The sequence below is a fragment of the Fusarium venenatum genome (genome assembly GCF_020744135.1).
Source record: "Fusarium venenatum strain MPI-CAGE-CH-0201 chromosome Unknown EDB82scaffold_1, whole genome shotgun sequence".
Taxonomy (NCBI): Eukaryota; Fungi; Ascomycota; class Sordariomycetes; order Hypocreales; family Nectriaceae; genus Fusarium; species Fusarium venenatum.
This window is the reverse complement of record NW_027072129.1, coordinates 3,406,947-3,424,605: the sequence shown is the minus strand read 5'-3', so window position 1 is coordinate 3,424,605 and position 17,659 is coordinate 3,406,947. Positions and strand designations below refer to the sequence as shown.

Sequence of the window (17,659 nt, the reverse complement as noted above, 5' to 3'; positions counted from 1 at the left end):
TCACACGTCTCTTTCTCTCCTATCATTTTGTTGTTTTTACAGTTCGCTATCTATTGCTTTCGGGTATTATTATCACGGGTGCACGGTGGAAATCCCTGGTGAGCCGGGAGATGTTATTTAAGATGAGGTGGAGGATACTTGGAGCGAACATCCATCCGTGTAAAGTGTCGAATTATTTATCTGGTGTACCCTAAGCTTACGGCGAAAATTACATACCACGCTTGCTATTGTTCTTCTTTCTACATGTTCAGAGACAGGACTCCCTATTTCCTTTTTCTCCCTTTTGTGTTTGGTGGTTTGCTTGCAATTTTCATGAATATTGAGACCCAGCAAAAGATTAACGCATTAACTGATAGTTTTGTCTTTAATGAGTTACAATAAAACGTCTCTTTGTCTTCCTTTTGTCTTAGTTGATCCGCTGCAAACTGAATATCTTATGACGCAACACGAACAATTTTCGGTTATTGGACATGATGTCAAACAAACTTGGTCTGCTGTGTCTCCAACCAACAAAAACTTTCAGAGCGGTTTCAAAGTACCTAGGTACCTTTAAGGGCCACACAATATCATGTTGTGGTCACATCACTCGGTCAGGTCAAATTTGAGTCATAACATCGTGAGCCTTGTTTTTGCAGATAACTATCTACACAAATCCGCTGTATGGATATTTGAACTTTGGGTTCCCGCTATTTCTAAGACAGGGAAGGGAAACAAGACAAGCCAGCTGTAAACAGCAGCGTCCAATGAGAAATAACCATCGGGAGAACCAAGAAAGCCAGTCTTGAAGACACTCCAATAGTTGCCATCCTTGACATGGGTAAGGGTGAGATGAAATGAAGAAAAGCCAAGCAAAGGCTAGCAGAAGAAGTATATAAGGCAGAAGTTTGAAAGTGAAAAAAGGGTTCCAGCTACGTGAGTAACTATTTCGTTGTTTCGTAGATGGCGACGTAGGCAACCTCCATCATGTTATTGTATCCTGCCTCGGTGGCCTTGTTGGGGTTGCCCTGTGAGTTTGTGTTAGTACTCTAATCCTTTGTCTTACAAAATGATAAGATATATAACTTACAGGCCAGTTGCCGCCGACAGCGACGTTGAGAAGGACGTACATGGGAGAGTGGGCGAGAGTAGCCCAAGTTCCCTCGTCGTTGAGAGTCTTGCCTGAGATGCTGTGGAAAGGTGTGCCGTCGAGAAGCCAGGTAATCTTCTCGTCCTGCCAGCTGGCGGCACGTCGGTCGATAACCACAGACCAGGCATGGAAGTCGTTATCGGGAATAGTGACTCGCTGGCCGAGGCCTTCGGGCTCGTTGCAAGGACCACCACCCTCGTGTCCACAGTGAACAGTACCAAAGCCCGTCATGTCACCATTGACTCGCTCAAAGATGTCGATCTCACCACAAAGAGGCCACCCTGTACCATGGCGGAGGGCATCGCCGAGCATCCAAAAGGCAGGCCACATGCCCTGCTTACGAGCCGAGTCGCCCATTCGAATGCTAGCCTCGACACGGAGAGCTTTGTTCTTGTCTGCGTGCCAAGCCTTCTTGGACTCGAGGCGTCCAGAAGTCCACTCGCCCTTGCCATCCTTCCAGGGGACGAGCTGGAGGGTATCGCCACCGGAGAGCTGAATGTTTTTGTTGGAAGTGCTATACACCTGAAGTTCGTTGTTGGAGTTGATATTGAGAGCCGTGTTCCAGTTGTCATCCTTGGGAGTGCAGCCTTGGCAGCCGGTGAACTCGTCCTTCCAGAGCAGCTTGAGTCCGGGACGATGAGGAGCAGTGGTGGCAGAAGCCAAAGAGGCCAGGGCGGCGAGGATGGGGAGGAAGTTGAGCATCGTGTAAGTCGAAGTGGAACCTGTTGTAGAAACGGAGACAAAGATGTCTTGGATACTGAGACTTCTGGAATAAGTTTGAAGTCTTTTTTTTTTATATATATATTTTTTTAAAGAAATGAACGAGTGTCACAGCCGGTAAGAGCAGATAAAGGAATGTTATGCCTCCAGGGCTAAAGGAATGAAACCGAAGAAGGCAAGAAAGAGTGTGTATCAAAAGGAGCGAAGGAAGCTTGAGATGATCGAATCTCGAAGCAAGGATTTAGAAAAGAATGTGGGAAAAAAGACACAAAGAATGGCTGGACGTGTGGTGGAGAACGAGAGAAGAGAGAGATCACTGGCATGTGGGATGTTTTATATATAGGTTCTGTGTCTATAATACCCAAGCGACCCGAGACAAGAATGACTCCACTCCTTCTACGAAAACGAGATGCGAGGACCAAGAGACCCGGCATAACTAGGCTCTCCCCCAAGAGGTAATATGGGCATGGGTATTGATATGAGACTGGAGAAGATGGGGTAGAACTGGATGGGCAAGGTAGACAGCATGAATCACATCAAGAGACCAGGATGAAGAGGCAACGGGTGATGTTCAGGCACAGGAGCAAGCTGAGTGGATGGTTACGAGACTAGACAGCAGATACGGATATGCAGGTCGAATTTGCAGGGGTATGAGGAACGCTACGTACAGACTTCTCTACTAATAGACTATGCACTCTTGAGCAAAACGTCCGTCTAAGCCGGCTGGCTAGTCTGGTGTAGCGGAAATAAAACCAGGGGCATGCAATTATAGATTTTGCCCACTAAGCCCATGCAAACCCTGTATACTTCCACTTGGGAACATGAATTCGGAGATGAGCTAAATGAGACCATGACTCTCTGTTGCTTTTCTTCAGCTGTTGAATATGACAGCAGTTCAACGACAATGCCGAGCGCTTAATAGCGATGAGAACAAATTGGACTCGAACAGAGTCAAGGGTTCTCGGTTACTGCTTGAATCTTGGCAGCCACTTGAAACAAAATGGTAGAGAATCATTAACCAACGAGGTTTAGGCAGACTACGCGGCTCAAGAAAGGAGGTGGAAAGTGTCAGGGATTAAGCGTCGACTAAGACCAGGGACAGGTTCAGTACAGTGACCATAGTCTGGAAGAGAGAAAGAGAAGAAGAGATAAAATATTGTGTATGCACAAGACTTGTTGTCTTTCTTGGAGGTTTCACTTGGCTTCTTGGTGGTTGTATTTTTAGCAGGTTGATCATTGACTTTGCATGGCGATATTCGTATCGAGGTTCGGGAATGGCGCCATTGGTATTTGGGATGCCCTGGGTTATAGTAGACGAAATTACCAAGTCATTTTGCCCCGTTTAGAATACACTTTTAGAATGTTTATTTTTGTACCACAAAGCTTGAAGGTTAGCTTTTCTGTTAGACCAAGATTGAGTTTGTGCTACTGTAAATCATCAATTAAATAAATCTACGACCCGAAAGGCTAAGTATGGTCGAAAGAAACCAACATCAACATCAACAGAGCTGAAAGCGTTATAGAATTTGTTTCTTCGTCTATTTGACTTGACAGCATGATACTACGGAGACACTAATTAGAACACGACACTATGTGTTTCATGATTCCAATAGTGAGGCCAACCACGATCAGAGAGAGTCGGCGATATGTGATCAATTAATTAATAGGCCGCCAAGCAACTTGGGCTGACAGATAGTTAAATCGGGTTTCCCACTCCACTGATCTACCACTTGTTTGTTCAGCAAGCCTCCCCCATATTCAGACTCCTGTCTCGTATAGCTCTATGCAAGAAACAGGATCCGACGTCTTGGTTCTGTCAGCCAACTCATACTTGACCAATGCTCAATGCTAAAGGCTCAGCCATCGTATCCGTGCATAGAGCATCGACCAGCCTGAAACTAACCAACTCAGCCCGGTTGTTTGAACAAACGTGGCACCTGAAATACCAAAATATAGCCCATCTTTTCTTTTATATAGTTAAAATAGCCTCAATCGGCAGACATTTGGATTGGTTCTAGATCGCCAAGCCTTTCGTTGAGCTGTACGATTGTCCTTTCAAAGACACGCGCCGCATCGAGCTGCAGCATCATTTCGTCGTCGTCTTCCACGCTGCCCCAGCCTTTGATTGCCGGTGTTTCTGTATCGGTGTCCATGTCCATGTCCATGTCCATGTCGGTGTCTGTATCTGTATTTCCCCCCTCTTCATCCTCATCTTCCTCGTCTTCCTCTGCGGGGTCTCGCATCACCTCGACCATTAATACGCGACATTGGCCAACCAAACTTCGGCATCTGATCATCTCTGTAGTTGTCATACCGCCGCGCAGCCCATTCTCGAAGCCCGGTAGTGTCTCGTGAGTTTCAACATCTTGGCCTGAGAGAAGACTGGCGAAACAGTGATCGAGTTTGCGTAGAATGGCGAATGATGCTTTTGGCGCAGGCGGGAAGCCTCGGACGTATCGAGTAAAGTCACTCGTGAGACGTAGTAAGAATGGTATTTGCAGTGTTGCTGCAAGACTTCATTAATACTAGACTTGTATGATTGAGGGTTCGGGGTATCTTACGGGTTCCTGATCGCCATAGAACGTTTATGACGCTATCCAAGTCTTTGCAGACCTCACCAAACCTTTTATACCCTACGACTGAATCATCTGGCTCAGCATTGCCAAACTTTTTGACGTAGCGTCGTGTAGCCAACATCAGCTGCTCTTCTGCATATCTCCGAACCATGAATTCCTTGCTGGAGTTTGCCTTGAGTGCCTTGTTTCTTGGTGCAGGAAGACCTTGGATGTTGTTTGCAACAGACGAGGTTGTTGAAGGCGCGGGTGATGGAAGGCCACCTGGCGCTGGTAAGAAACCACCTGGTCCTGGTGAATCCATCTTGAAGTTGTGTTCTTCTCTAAGTGAGTGTGAGTGAGTTTGGTGAGAAATGAAGATGAGAGAAACGGGGTCGATTAGAATGAAGGTGGTCACAACTGACAAGAGAGTGAAGTAACGTCGCTCTTATACGCTTTCTTCAATAACTTTGTTTGTTCAAGAAGTAAATATTCAATCAACATAAAAAGTTGAGTAATCGTGCAAAGGATTAGGATATGTATTGACTGGTATGTTTGTACAATGACCAAGAATTTGTTTAATTAATTTATAAGCCTGTAATAATGAAATGCTAATGGCATTGAGAGTACTGGTGATGGTGGGGCAATAAGTGCCTATAACTCAGCTGCTCACTACCACTTTCGTCACAGGCTGGTATCATGTGACCTTATCTGCTATCAGCAACAAGGCTTCAATTGAGCTGTATCCGAAAATTTCCCTCGAATTCAACGACGACGTCAACAACCTCACTCGAACCGCGCGCACGCTTCTACTCGACTCACTAGACTTCTCCCATTTCTCACGCGAACCCGATACCGAATTCTTCACAATGGCCCCCAAGCGCATTGCCGTCGAGCCTCGATCTCGCCGTGCTCCCAAGGGTATTATCGGCTCCACCTATGACGCTCTTACCTCTTCTGAGAACGCCGCTGTCGTCCGCAGCATCGCTATCTTTGGTGTATGTTTGGTCCTGTTCTATTCTCAAAATACAGGAGGCTTAGTGGATGTACTTGTACTGACCAAGTGGAATAGTTTGCAGTGACATTCCTGTCCAGCTCTTGGGGCGAGATCCTTCTGCCTCCGTAAGTCGACCCTCGACGCCAGACTTTAATGAACACCCAGTTGACCTCTTGACAGCCAGTAAATGACGCTGTAACGATACGCGACCAAAGAAACTGCGTGGGAATGGAAGAAAATCAGTTCAGGGGTTAGGAATGCGCCAATATCCGCCTCCCCTCTGTGCATTATTTAATCGAATCACTTGTACATTAGTTGGAGTCAGTGTACGTTTTAGACAGGAAGGGATTTCAAAGCTAGCCTGTGCCTGTCCAAGGGCATTATGATACCGGCTGCATAGAAATCGACATGATCAATACTTACGGGTTGGATATGATACAACGCCTCTATCGCTTCTGTTCTGTGTCAAGCTACTCCGTACATTCTGCATATTTCCGTTCAACTTGGCTTGAAACGCAATCAGTTTTGATACGACACAAATGGACGATAGTGCCTTCCTTTACGGGTCATGAACGAGCAGCGGGACGCTCCTGCCATCTACGCCAGAGATATTGATCTTCAACTGCCACGCATTTGCTGTCTTCAAGGCTATTCCAGATACAGCTCATTCGCATCATTTCAACAGACTTTGACGGCATCAACACATAAACTTTCTCTTCATCTTGACGCATCACGGCGTAATCTATTCAATCAATATTACCGTTTCAACTTGCACAAGAACTTGGGGGTATCTGATTTTGCTGGGACAATATGACCTCGCCGTTGTTCTCCTCCGCAATCTCGCCGCGCAAGATTATATCCGAGGGTTCAGAAACTCGTAGCCTGGCCGGTGGTAAATTAGCACAACTTGTTTCCAAGTTCGAGTTCCTTGATGCTGTTTCTTCGGTTGGCAATTCGCCTCATGGTTTGTCAAAACCCAACCTCATTACTTCTGTCACTTCCCCTTCTATAGTTGGACAGACTCCGTCAAGATTACCGAAAATATCGTCTCAACAGTCGACAAACGCAAGGGAGAGAAGCTCAATCGATAGTCATCTCTCATCCAATCGCTTTACTACTTCAAGTCAAGAGCCCATTCTTGCCCGCCGAGTGCAAACCTTTGGGACCAAATCACCCGCTACCCCTAGCAAAAGTGTTGACATAAAATCGAGGCAAAAGTCTGTTTCAGAGAGGAGAAATATATTTGAGACAGCAAGCCAGCAAGCTGGTATGAACAAGGTTGGCCTATCTCTGCCAAACATCTAATGACGGTGTATACAGGACTCTCAGTTTCTCCTCGTGCGTCTTTAGTTCCTCGACCACCGTCGCGGCTGGCCCATTCCAAAAGCTGGCGGTCGCTCAAGAGCAGATGTTCTGCCGCACAATCTTCTGCATATCATGAGTCAACAGACCATGACCCAAATACAGCCTCAAAGACACGTTCTCCGACATCCCGGTTTATCCCCTCACCCCGGACTCTTCTGGCTTCTGACGATCCGTTTGTAAAGTGGCGATCCCCATTGACCCGACCAGACGATTCATGGACGTCCTTCAAGCGTAGCAATCTCGCGACGACTGCACCAGATGCAAGCCCAAGCTACATAAGGTCCCAGTATACCGAGGTGTCTCCACAGATAGATAAGAGACCATCGGCACACGATGTCAAATTCGAGTCTGTACGCCGCAATGATCCTGTCCAAAGGCAAGCTCCAACTGAAGAAAACCGGCATCACGGATGGGTACGCCATGCTCAAAAGATAGCATCTTCATTGTCTAACACAGTATATGGGGGAACATCAAGCACCCAAAACAAATCTCTTACATCGCCTGATCTCTTTGATCAGGTTCCCTTCAGCAAGAACGATATCATGTCCTTCAAGCTTACGAGCACACGTAGCACAAGTCGTTCCAAGCTGCCACACTCCAAAATCTCAGGCTTTCGAAAGAGACTTGAACAGTCAAAAGAACGACCATCAGTTGCATTTGCGCTCGGGAACAAGAAGCGTCACGAATCCGTCCCTACAACAGTTGGAGCGCCAATTTCATCTCTAGAACTTCCATTACTCAAGTCTTTTAGTTCATCAGAGTCGGAAGTTTTAAATACGCCAAAGATTAGGTCCAAAAGCCATACCCCTTGCCGAAGCCAGACCCCTGTGCGATCACTTCAGAATCCAGTTGGACGTCGGAACACAGAGAAAAATGACTCACCTCTGAAGCAAAAGATCAGTCTTTTCGAGTCATTGGAACGCCGCAATTCGGCTTCTAATGATCTCCACGTAGGAATTGAGAGCCAACAAGCCTTTGTCAAGCCTGATAAGCATGAACGAAGGGACTCGATCATAGCCCCCCTCCGATCCTTTCGGGGAAAGTTACGGCGAATATCTACGTCCTGTCGAAGGACACCATCGGAATGGAGCACTACGAGCTCGAGAGATGTCGGTAACTCCACGATGCAAAGTTCTGATACTGGCCTGGTGGCTCAAGAAGAACAAATTGTTACGGCAACAGCTGAGGAGCCCTTGTCACCTCACACCATTGATCCCATTCCATTACAGCCTATTCTCAAGCAGACCTTTCTCACCAATGAAATATCACCTCTTGTGCTGGAAAAGCCTTTGTCTTTCCCTCGAGCCTCCGTTGCCCGAACGGGCTTCAATATTGATGGCGAGGCTGGCCCAGGTATAGCGCCCCTTCCTTTGTTCGCCGAACCTCAAAGACGATTCTCTCGCACCAAGCATGTTCTCTCTCGAGCTGCCAACCGGGTTTATCTACCAGATACGGAAACCGAATTTGAGTTACTTGAACTTCTCGAGGACAATCTCAAATGTGTGTCTGAAGAGAGTCCCCCCATCTCCAATGCGCGCTGTTTGTTGGAGCAACCCAGACCAGTGCGCGCGAATGAGCTGAGGCGACTTGTCAGTATGTGCAAGGACAAAGTCAGAAAGATCTCAGGTGGCCGTAGCGAGTAAACAAATGCCTCATCACACGAGTTCTGTCAAAGTGGACGAACAAGTCATTGGGTATGTTGTCTTAGTGCGACTGGGGCTTAGATGGTAGCTGTTATGCAGTATATAAGTCAATCAGCTACATCACTGTCACTACTGTTTCATTTGCCACTGGCGAGTGTCACTTAAGGGTTTGACGTTGAGTATCACAATTGGTACCCAGGAATGATTGTCAACCTGATGTATTATTCGTCGTTACGGTGCGCTTGGGCGCTAGACTATCTTTCGACTAAAGAAAAAGCAATAACATGAATAGTATTTCCTTGATCAGAAACCATGCGAGCCACCAATAAATTTGGTAATGAAAATAAGATAAGATGCGAGTCACCTCAAGCATCAACGGCCTGGCTGGGGTATCAAGGCTGTTCGCTATGGAAAGAAACGAATACAATGTGTAACTGAGGATTTGCCGATACGCCACGCTAGATGTTGGTGTTTTTTATTCAAGGCCTTTGCTCAAAACATGTAGAATGCTTTAACTCCGAAATGTGACTTTTGATGAGTGAAAAGGGAAGCAATTGTTGTACGCCGCTTAAAGAGGAGCCCGGATTCGCTCCTCACGCTGAAGAAAGGCTCTGTCAACTCGGACGTGGTGATCAGTTTCAGGGTCCAGCTTGGCGAGTTCCACATCTTGAGGGTTGATGTGCTCGCGAGATGACGTGCCAGCCTCGCATCGGGCGTAGATCGAAACGTGAGGTCTGTCGGTGGTGCCGGTACTGAAGCTGGGTGCCTTAAAGCCTGTGAAGGAGCTGGGCCCGCTGACGCCGTAACGGATTCCGCTTGAAGCGCCGGTCGAGTTGGCGCTGTTGGGAGCGCTGCTGGCAATTCGCTGGGCGGCGAGAGTGCCTAGAGGGAGAATCACAGCGACAGAAGTAAGAGTCAGGGATGCTGATTCAAAGTCGACAAAGTGAGCCCATTCAAGTGAAGCGAAAATGACTGCGATTGATTAGTTAGATGTTCTTTGAGGGATTGGTGAAGTAACAGATGGGTACAAACCTGGAATGATCATCAAGATACCGTTGGTCATGATGAGAACTTCCATTGGAGTAAAAGTCTTGTATGACGGGAGAATGCCCCGGTTTGAGATGAGATGCCAGACAAGCTTGATGTTGAAAATGGCACACCACCAGGAGATGGAGGCGACGTTCATGATGACTGTCCACTTAATAAGCCAAAACATGTGATACGCCGGCTCCAGCTTGAGAACTGCGTTGTTCTGAATGATGGTGTAGGCGAGTCGGACACTGATAGCCATGATGGATACGGCGAGTGAGATGCCGGCGATGATATACTTCCACATATTGGGCCACAGTCGGACCATTGTCCAAGCCTGGCTCATAAGCATTGACTCGACAGAGACAACAAGACAGAGAGACATGGTGTTGCCAGCCACCGAAGGAGCGTAAGCGCTGCGTGGGATACGACTGTGGTCGTCGCCCCAGAAGACATAAAAATCGAGGAATTGCGATGAGTGAAAGATGCTGAGCAGTAACATTCGACAGCAAGCGATGACAAGACTGGCGATTTGGAGAATCATGAAAGGTCTGCGGAACTTTTCTTTTGGAACCATGACGAGGAGCACGACCAGCATGATGAGACAAGCGCCGAGCTGTGTAGCATAATTGATGGTGGTGTTTACCATCATACGGCGCACCTGGTCAATGGCAGCTACAGGGATGCTGATTTCCGTCTTTCCATCGGGAGCGAAAAAGGTGACGTTCTGAGTGAACGGGTCAAAGGGTTCCTTTGACATGGTGGTATCTGCTTATCGACTGAGAGTCGAAGAAGGAGAGAAAAGAGGGTTGTTGTTGTCGGCGATGGACTGTCTAAACGACGTCAACTCCAATGAGTGGCAATGAAAGGGTAGTTAAAGAAGCCGCTATGAACGGAGATGTGAGAGGTCTGAGCTCGAGATATATATGGGAAGAAGACACGGAAACAGTTTGAGATAATCTTGGTTTAACAACAAGCTGTGACAGGACAAGATTGACGTTGAGGGGATGAGCAAGTGGTGGCAACATGGTTAAGGGATCACAAGAAAAGAAAAGGAAAAAAGCCAAGATTAGTACAAGCAAGAACGGTCTTGAAGACAAACGCTAGTCTATCTAGTCATGATATTGTCAGCGGTGGGAAGAATGTGAGTAAGTAAACTGAAACAAGTGCATTTCAAAGAAGCTATCACATCACATCAATCAAGTTAAGAATGCCAAGAACGGTGGGGAGAGGCTGGCCTTAGTATTGTTCTTGCATTTTGTGGCTTTGATGCTTAGTATTGTTCTTTGGGCCGCTAGACTCGTTCTGTTTGATTGCTGCTCAGGGATTGATCCGTGCATATCTTGACAGGCCGAGAGCTGGTAATGGGTGTGCTCTAACGGCCATGGCAATGGCGCTGTATGGCTGAACAGGCGACGGATTCGTTTCTTTTTCCGTTCCTGAAGCCGTGCACGCAAACTACCGTAATGCGATGTGTATTTGAGATCAAGGGGAGCCATCCGCATTGGTCTGGATCGTCCAGACTATATCATCTTCCCACGTGCCCAGCAGCCCAGATCGTACCAGAACCTATGAACTATGCGAATGGCTTTAAATTGCGAGACAGACTTCGCAAGTCTCCAGTTAGCTGGATGCCATAGTTCTTTGGTTTCGTTTCATAGCATGGTATGTCATAATTCACCACGTCGCTGTCAGATCTCGCCAAGTGCCTGTCACTTCCCCTCCATGCACAATCCCAGAGCCAAGAACAATACCAAAACTCCTACCGCTTAGCAATGGAGTTGCGTGAGTCAATCACTTCTCGTATTTGATCATGCGGCCAGGCCCATTCCTTGTCCAATCTTACGCACCAATGCCTTTTTCAAGTACCACTCTCTTGCGAGATGCCTTGTCATCTTGGCAAATACGACTGGCGTAATGCGTCCGCGTTCAACAGCCCGGCCGAGCATGAATATGGCGTCACCAAGAGCTCTCTCTTCTGCCACTAGCGTGTAAAGCTGGTTTGCAACCACAGTGGGAGCGACAAGCAGCTCATCGACGTCTGGCACAGGGTGGCTTTTAGATCCCTCAATGACTGCATCCGCTTTGTGGAGAGCATCATGTAGAATATTAGAGTTCGACGTCAGTACATTTGAAAGTTGCGCTAATTGGCCACCTTCAGCCTGGAAAGCAGGTATCGTAGACAACATTGCTGTTCGTTGTGCTTGTAGGCCCGCCATACTCGAGTCGTTCTGCTGCCTGCTGCGCATTCTGATAGAGTACAGTGTCTGAGCTAACTGTCGCAAAAGCGCATCCTTCTCCGGATTGGGTGGGATTGGAGGAGCCGCTACCGTATTATTCGGCAATGCTAGCTCCAAGGGCTCATCTAGCAGATCAGGGGGTGGAGGTGGTTGCGCAGGACTTGGTTGTGGTGGAGCAGCTTGGGTCCAAGCCGGGGGTTGCGGAGGTTGTTGATATTGCTGATGCTGTGGTGGCATTTGCTGCCATTGTTGTTGAGGCGAAGGTGCAAATGACTGGGCTTCGTTCACATATCTAGGTTGCGCAGCCATTGGCGGTGCAGCAGGTGGCATATGACGAGTCGGATGCTGTTCTTGAGGGCGAGGTATTCGCGGATCTTGCGCATTCGGGCTCCCAACTTGTGGTGGCAGGGGAGGAGCTGAGTCGTAGCGTGACATTCGATTAGACTGCGCAGGAGATTGTCCTGGAATTGGAGGCAAGGGTGGCCCAGTTTGTGGCCTGTTTGGCGCGGGAGATGCATTCTGAGGGGCTTTCGGGGGCGGAGGAGGAGGACGTGGCTGTTCTGAAGAGTGCGGATCCTGTGTCGCAGGTCGCGAAGATGGTCCCATGCCAGGAGGTAGAGGTGGGACAGGAGGAGGTGTCGGAGTAGCTTGCGCAGGAGGCGGCTGAGCTTGTTGTGGTTGTCGAGCCACAACTGGGGGTTCTTTTGCGAAGACGTCGGTGAGAATATTGAGGAAATCCCGAAGATTTGACTTCTGTGTATCTTGTCAGCAACTACACGTCACAAATAGCTGCAGCTTTTGGAGCAGCATACATCCCAGAATTCAGCCCATCCCACTAGGTATGGGTGATATACGAAACCTTGCGGATCAATGTGTTGTCCTGGCCGTATCATCATCGTCTCGGTTGGTACAACGTATATCATGGGAGGTTCTCGTGGGTATGCGTGTGGTACCCATATTGATAAGGGGAACCGGTATGTCGTTCCGCGAAAGTTAACAGGGAGTGTCCCTGAGAGATGAAGTAGCAGGGCATTGGCGCCGTTCGAAAAGGCTGGTGAGGTCAATATCTGAATGCGACAGGTTGCTAGAAAGTGCGAGCCTGGTGATAGCTTCTGGTAGCTCTCGCAGGGCGGAACAGACACGTACTATGTACATCGGTTCGAGGTGATAGAGAAGAAAACCTGTCAAGAGCTTGCGCAACATCGCTATAAGCGCGGTTCACATCGTGATATTCCTGTTGAGCGCGTCGATATTAGCCGTGATCTTAGTGATGGATGACAAGCGGGGGTTGGAGTCTCCAAGAGACACATACGCTGGTGAGGACGCTGTAGAGCCAGTTCAGCACATGTTGCTGGACGGGCATTATATCTATGGCCCTATTATCGTGGGCGGCTCGGTTTATGTACTGAGAGGTGAGTGTTAGAACAAGGAAGCTATTCACACTCGATTAAGTTGATCTTGAAGGTCGTCGTAGCTTGCCTTGGTGGTTCGTGCGTTCATGGAACCGACGTAATGGAGGTACGTACCTCACACCTTCCTAAAACGATCTGACCCACGGATAGTGGGGGTGGGTGTTCATGTCAAACTTGGAGATTGAAGGAAGGTGCGATGTTTTGCATCTGATAATGCGATACTCTTGAACGACAACTTGTTTTTCGCAGAAAGTGATTTTATTCAGATACTCATTTGTGAGCATCATCTCTCCTGGCAACTAATATATACCATCTAACTAAATGGCAGATAATTTCGACTTGACTGGTCTTTATTTTTTAATCTGTAATACATATCATCTAGACATCTATCTACAGGGTAAGAACCGACCATTCAGAGTCTCTTCTGTAACTAAACAACACACTGCTACTGTCATATAGAAACTTTAAAATACTATCGCGAGTTGCTAGCATTATTAATACAGGACTTTCTTATTTTCACGTGCAATTTTACCATGCGCATGCACTTTTCGCATCTTCGTTACTAACCGCCGAAGACGGAGCTATTATCAGGTCAGATCACATCATATCAGGGCCAGACTGCCCGACTCGATCTCAAATCCGTAAGAAGCCGGCATCTCCGCAACCTCTTTGGCATTATTATGCCGTCTTTACACTTGCTAAGGAAAAAAACTTATTATGCGCGCTAATTAAACCCGCATAGCAACTGTCCACTCATCCGAATCAGCCAATCATAGTCTTTGCTTAACCGTTTCGCCGCAGAAACTTAGCACGCGAAAGCATAGGAAAACACGGACGAAGAGTCATTTATTAGAGGCAATAATCGGTACAACTTGGACTTTTCCCCCAGGTTTTTATTCTGACCCTTTCTTTTTTAATCATTCTCCATCATCTCCATTCTTCTGTCAACTACTACCGGCCTTGGCTTCTTTATTACCCCAGAAGTATTAAAAGCCCCATTCGCTGTTGAATCTACCGGAGCGGCCCCACTCTTCCGTCCTCCGGTTGCCGGACACCGGCTTCTTCTTCTCTCATCTTTCGATCTCTCTCACGTTTCATAACTCTTCTATTTGTCTTCTCCCATACAACCGGTCAACTCATTAGGTCAAGAATCACTTCATCATGCTGCCTTCTATTCCGGTTCTAGCCGAGTACGGCATCTCTCCTACCCATGGTTTCCTTCCGGATACTCTACCATTGACTCGTCTACCGGATCCATACTACAACAAATGGGAGGCCATCGCAGCCAACCTACAAGCCCTTATTCTTAGTCGCAGGCTGCGTGGTGTCATTGATAGACTGCCAGTACTCTCTACTATCGGCCTTGAACATGACGCTGAGTGGCGCCGTGCCTATTCACTATTGGGCTTCATGGCCCATGGATATATCTGGGGAGGTGATTCACCATCAGACCGTCTGCCAGCATCTATATCAGTTCCGTTTCTAGAAATTTCAGAACACCTGGAAGTACCACCAGTCGCCACTTATGCGGCTGTCTGTCTCTGGAACTTTAAACCGCTCTTCGTTGACGAGGACATTGACAACCTTGAGAATCTCGCCACCCTCAACACATATACCGGAGCCCTCGATGAGTCATGGTTTTATCTCGTATCTGTTGCTATCGAAGCTCGAGGAGCTCCTATTATCCCTCTTATGTTGACAGCTATTGCTGCTGCCCGCCATGATGACACTGCAGCCGTCACTCGGTGTCTACGCACTTTTGCAGAGCGTTTGACAGACCTTACAAATATTCTCCAGAGGATGCACGAGAGTTGTGACCCAACCATCTTCTATCACCGTATTCGACCTTTCCTTGCTGGAAGTAAGAACATGGCCGAAGCTGGCCTCCCAAACGGTGTTATTTACGAAGATGGCTCTGGCGATGAGACATATCGACAATATAGTGGCGGTAGTAACGCTCAGAGCAGTTTGATCCAATTCTTTGATGTCATTCTCGGAATTGAGCATCGTCCAACAGGCGCGTCTCGTGATCCATCTTCCGATTCTGATCGCGGCCGTACTTCCAACCGACACAATTTCATCATGGAGATGAGACGCTACATGCCCGGACCTCATGCGAGATTTCTCAATGATGTATCCAGCGTCGCCAACATCCGTCAGTATGTCGAGGAACACCCATCCGACAAGCAGCTATGCCTTGCGTATGATGCATGCTTAGCTATGCTCAGCGCATTCCGCGACAAGCACATCAACATCGTCACACGCTACATAATCAATCCCTCAAAGCAAGTCCGTGCTCGCAGTCGCTCAAGGAGTCCTGAGGTCACCCGAAACAAGGTTAACCTCGCCATTGCATCACGTAAGAACAAGGATAACCAGAAGGGCACTGGCGGTACAGCCCTGATTCCTTTCTTGAAGCAGGCGAGGGATGAGACAGGCGAGCCTGCTGTTGAGGAGTGGACGAGACGCTTCATGAAGAGGAAGATGCACACCGAGGGAAAGAATGATTTCTTCCTCGGCAAGACTCTCCCACAAGATGTGAGCTTGACGGAAGATGTGGAGATCAAAGGTCTTGCAGGATCATGGACCATGGATGACGAGATTGGAGGCATTTGCTTATACTAGGCGAAAATTACATCTTTAAAGAGTGATGGTTTGATGTTTGACGCATTCGAAAGAGGATACTTGGCGTAATTGGAAACTTAATAGCAAATATCTTTTTGAGCTTTATAGAATTGAGCATAGGCATTTAGATTAACCAGCAGAGGCTTTATCTATTTTATCATACTACGACGAAATCAATATTTTTGAATGGGGATACATCTCAGAAAAACCGATGGATCATTGTGCGAATAGGCATGTTGATTGTTTATAGCCAGTTCGTCGCTGACATAAGGCTAATTACATAAATATATACAGAGAAGACAGTTTTGTAAAGTAAGAGTCGAACACCGGGTCCAGGATGTCAAGCAATGATACACTGATAATTCTGCTCATAGGAGAAAGTCCCTTTCAAGAGATCTTCAGTCTCACACCGACTGAATCCTTCGATCTACCATTTAGTTGGGGACACACTGAGAGTAATAATCGTTCATCTTGACACACTTGCTTCCAGAAGCGCAACGGAGGCTGCCGTCGGGGTAAGCAGACTTGGAACCACCGCATTGGTGGTAAACAGCGACAGCGGACTTCTGAGGGACGACGGGCTTGGTAGGCTTAGTGGCGGGACAATTTCCATGAGTTTTGGTTCCACCAACCTTTGAAGTGGCCTTGGGCTTGTTGACAACCTTGGTAGGTTTGGCGGGAGCAGGCTTGGTATCAGCAGGCTTAGTAGCAGCGGGCTTAGCAGCAGCCTTGGTAGAGGGCTTCTGAACAACGGGAGAAGCTTGCTTGGTATTCTGAGGCTGAGTAGCAGCAGCCGTGTTCTTTCCACTGGGCTTAGCCTGGCTGGGAGTGGTGTTACCCTTGAAGGCAGGGAAGCTGGAATCATCGTCACGCTTGCAGCCACTGATGGCGAGGAGCTCCTTGGGGCACTGAACCTGCTCGAAGGTGAAATCGGGATTGTCGGCGTTCTTGAACCAGTCGAATCGCCAGTGGCAACCATCCTTGAGCAGCTCGGGGAAACTGTCACATTCGCTTCGGGAAGAGATACCGCCGTACTGAGCACCACCAAGGGCCTTGCCGAACTGAGAGGTGCATCCATCGAAGATACCGACGCCACCGCCAGGCATCATGAGGTCAAAGTGGTTATCACCGAGATCACCACCAGTGTTGGTAGACTGGACAATCATCTTTTTGCCCTTTACGGGACCGGTCGTGAAGGTGAGACTAAGAGACAGTTAGCACAAAGAGCTGTCAAGATTGATACGAGTCATCTAGACATACGCATAGCAGGCACAGCACCAGCTGGCCTCAGTGCCACCAGCAAGCTTGGTAGCAGCGAAACCGTAAGCAAGATCGTCATTGATAGCCCACGGGGAGTAGTTGGTGCAAGCATAAGCAGAACCACCACCCTCACAACCGTTGACAGCGTTCAAGTTAGTGATAGGGTTGTCTCTGTTATCACAAGTCAGAGCAGGGGCGCTGACTTTAGCCTTGCCACTCCAAGAGCAAGAAGGCTTGCAGCAGTCCCAGTATCGAGTAGAGTGTCCACTTCCAGAAGCAGCACTCACAGCGAGAGGACCGACCAGGGCAAGGAGAGCAAAAGAGCGCATGATGGCAAAGGATTGCTTAGTTTGAAGAATGAATGTATTTGAATGAGAGTGTGTATAATTGAAAAGAATGAATGAATGAACGAAGTTAAGGAATCCGAACAGAGTGCTTGAGTATCCAGCAAGCAAGAGCAAGAGCTGTAAGCCACCATCTTATATACATACCTCAAACCCCGGTCCTGCATGGCTAGACTATGCTGCGCCGTTACTTACCACAACGCCTAGATGTCATGAGCACATTCCTTCAAGTGGTCTGTTAATTCAAGCGACCTGCATCTACACTAGTGCAGGTACACCGCGGAGGATCATGTAAGTCAAGAGACGAGCAGATGGTGGTGCAACGAATCGAGCTAGTCAGCATATT

The 17,659-nt window shown here is 47.9% G+C and overlaps 8 protein-coding genes across 8 annotated transcripts; 3 read left to right on the top strand and 5 right to left on the bottom strand.

Annotated features, from left to right (window-relative positions):
- Positions 1-825: 825 nt before the first annotated feature.
- EDB82DRAFT_34454 (concanavalin A-like lectin/glucanase domain-containing protein) lies at positions 826-1,913 on the bottom strand. Its single transcript, XM_025731256.2, has 2 exons — positions 1,067-1,913; positions 826-1,004 (listed from the first exon to the last, which is right to left on the bottom strand). The coding sequence occupies exons 1-2, from the start codon at positions 1,826-1,828 to the stop codon at positions 921-923; spliced, it is 846 nt and encodes a 281-aa protein (XP_025590299.1). The 5' UTR covers positions 1,829-1,913; the 3' UTR covers positions 826-920.
- A 1,447-nt stretch (positions 1,914-3,360) lies between these two features.
- EDB82DRAFT_485318 (uncharacterized protein) lies at positions 3,361-5,033 on the bottom strand. The gene is made up of 2 exons (XM_025731257.2): positions 4,408-5,033; positions 3,361-4,352 (listed from the first exon to the last, which is right to left on the bottom strand). Exons 1-2 carry the CDS (start codon positions 4,721-4,723, stop codon positions 3,835-3,837), a joined length of 834 nt encoding a protein of 277 aa, XP_025590300.2. The 5' UTR covers positions 4,724-5,033; the 3' UTR covers positions 3,361-3,834.
- A 234-nt stretch (positions 5,034-5,267) lies between these two features.
- Positions 5,268-5,524, top strand: EDB82DRAFT_519894 (uncharacterized protein; the record flags this gene model as incomplete). Its single annotated transcript, XM_025731258.2, has 2 exons — positions 5,268-5,396; positions 5,471-5,524. 2 exons carry the CDS (start codon positions 5,268-5,270, stop codon positions 5,522-5,524), a joined length of 183 nt encoding a protein of 60 aa, XP_025590301.2.
- Positions 5,525-5,954: 430 nt separating this feature from the next.
- Positions 5,955-8,649, top strand: EDB82DRAFT_34271 (uncharacterized protein). The gene is made up of 2 exons (XM_025731259.2): positions 5,955-6,662; positions 6,716-8,649. The coding sequence occupies exons 1-2, from the start codon at positions 6,206-6,208 to the stop codon at positions 8,401-8,403; spliced, it is 2,145 nt and encodes a 714-aa protein (XP_025590302.2). The 5' UTR covers positions 5,955-6,205; the 3' UTR covers positions 8,404-8,649.
- A 38-nt stretch (positions 8,650-8,687) lies between these two features.
- EDB82DRAFT_34291 (fungal pheromone mating factor STE2 GPCR-domain-containing protein) lies at positions 8,688-10,411 on the bottom strand. Its single transcript, XM_025731260.2, has 2 exons — positions 9,436-10,411; positions 8,688-9,375 (listed from the first exon to the last, which is right to left on the bottom strand). Exons 1-2 carry the CDS (start codon positions 10,190-10,192, stop codon positions 8,972-8,974), a joined length of 1,161 nt encoding a protein of 386 aa, XP_025590303.2. The 5' UTR covers positions 10,193-10,411; the 3' UTR covers positions 8,688-8,971.
- Positions 10,412-11,090: 679 nt separating this feature from the next.
- Positions 11,091-13,118, bottom strand: EDB82DRAFT_34353 (UEV domain-containing protein). Its single transcript, XM_065607514.1, has 4 exons — positions 12,985-13,118; positions 12,813-12,906; positions 12,485-12,723; positions 11,091-12,425 (listed from the first exon to the last, which is right to left on the bottom strand). Exons 1-4 carry the CDS (start codon positions 13,033-13,035, stop codon positions 11,244-11,246), a joined length of 1,566 nt encoding a protein of 521 aa, XP_065465455.1. The 5' UTR covers positions 13,036-13,118; the 3' UTR covers positions 11,091-11,243.
- A 1,127-nt stretch (positions 13,119-14,245) lies between these two features.
- Positions 14,246-15,709, top strand: EDB82DRAFT_519890 (Indoleamine 2,3-dioxygenase; the record flags this gene model as incomplete). Its single annotated transcript, XM_025731262.2, has 1 exon — positions 14,246-15,709. One exon carries the CDS (start codon positions 14,246-14,248, stop codon positions 15,707-15,709), a length of 1,464 nt encoding a protein of 487 aa, XP_025590305.1.
- Positions 15,710-15,914: 205 nt separating this feature from the next.
- EDB82DRAFT_34250 (glycosyl hydrolase family 45-domain-containing protein) lies at positions 15,915-17,461 on the bottom strand. The gene is made up of 2 exons (XM_025731263.2): positions 16,970-17,461; positions 15,915-16,912 (listed from the first exon to the last, which is right to left on the bottom strand). The coding sequence occupies exons 1-2, from the start codon at positions 17,296-17,298 to the stop codon at positions 16,144-16,146; spliced, it is 1,098 nt and encodes a 365-aa protein (XP_025590306.2). The 5' UTR covers positions 17,299-17,461; the 3' UTR covers positions 15,915-16,143.
- Positions 17,462-17,659: the final 198 nt, after the last annotated feature.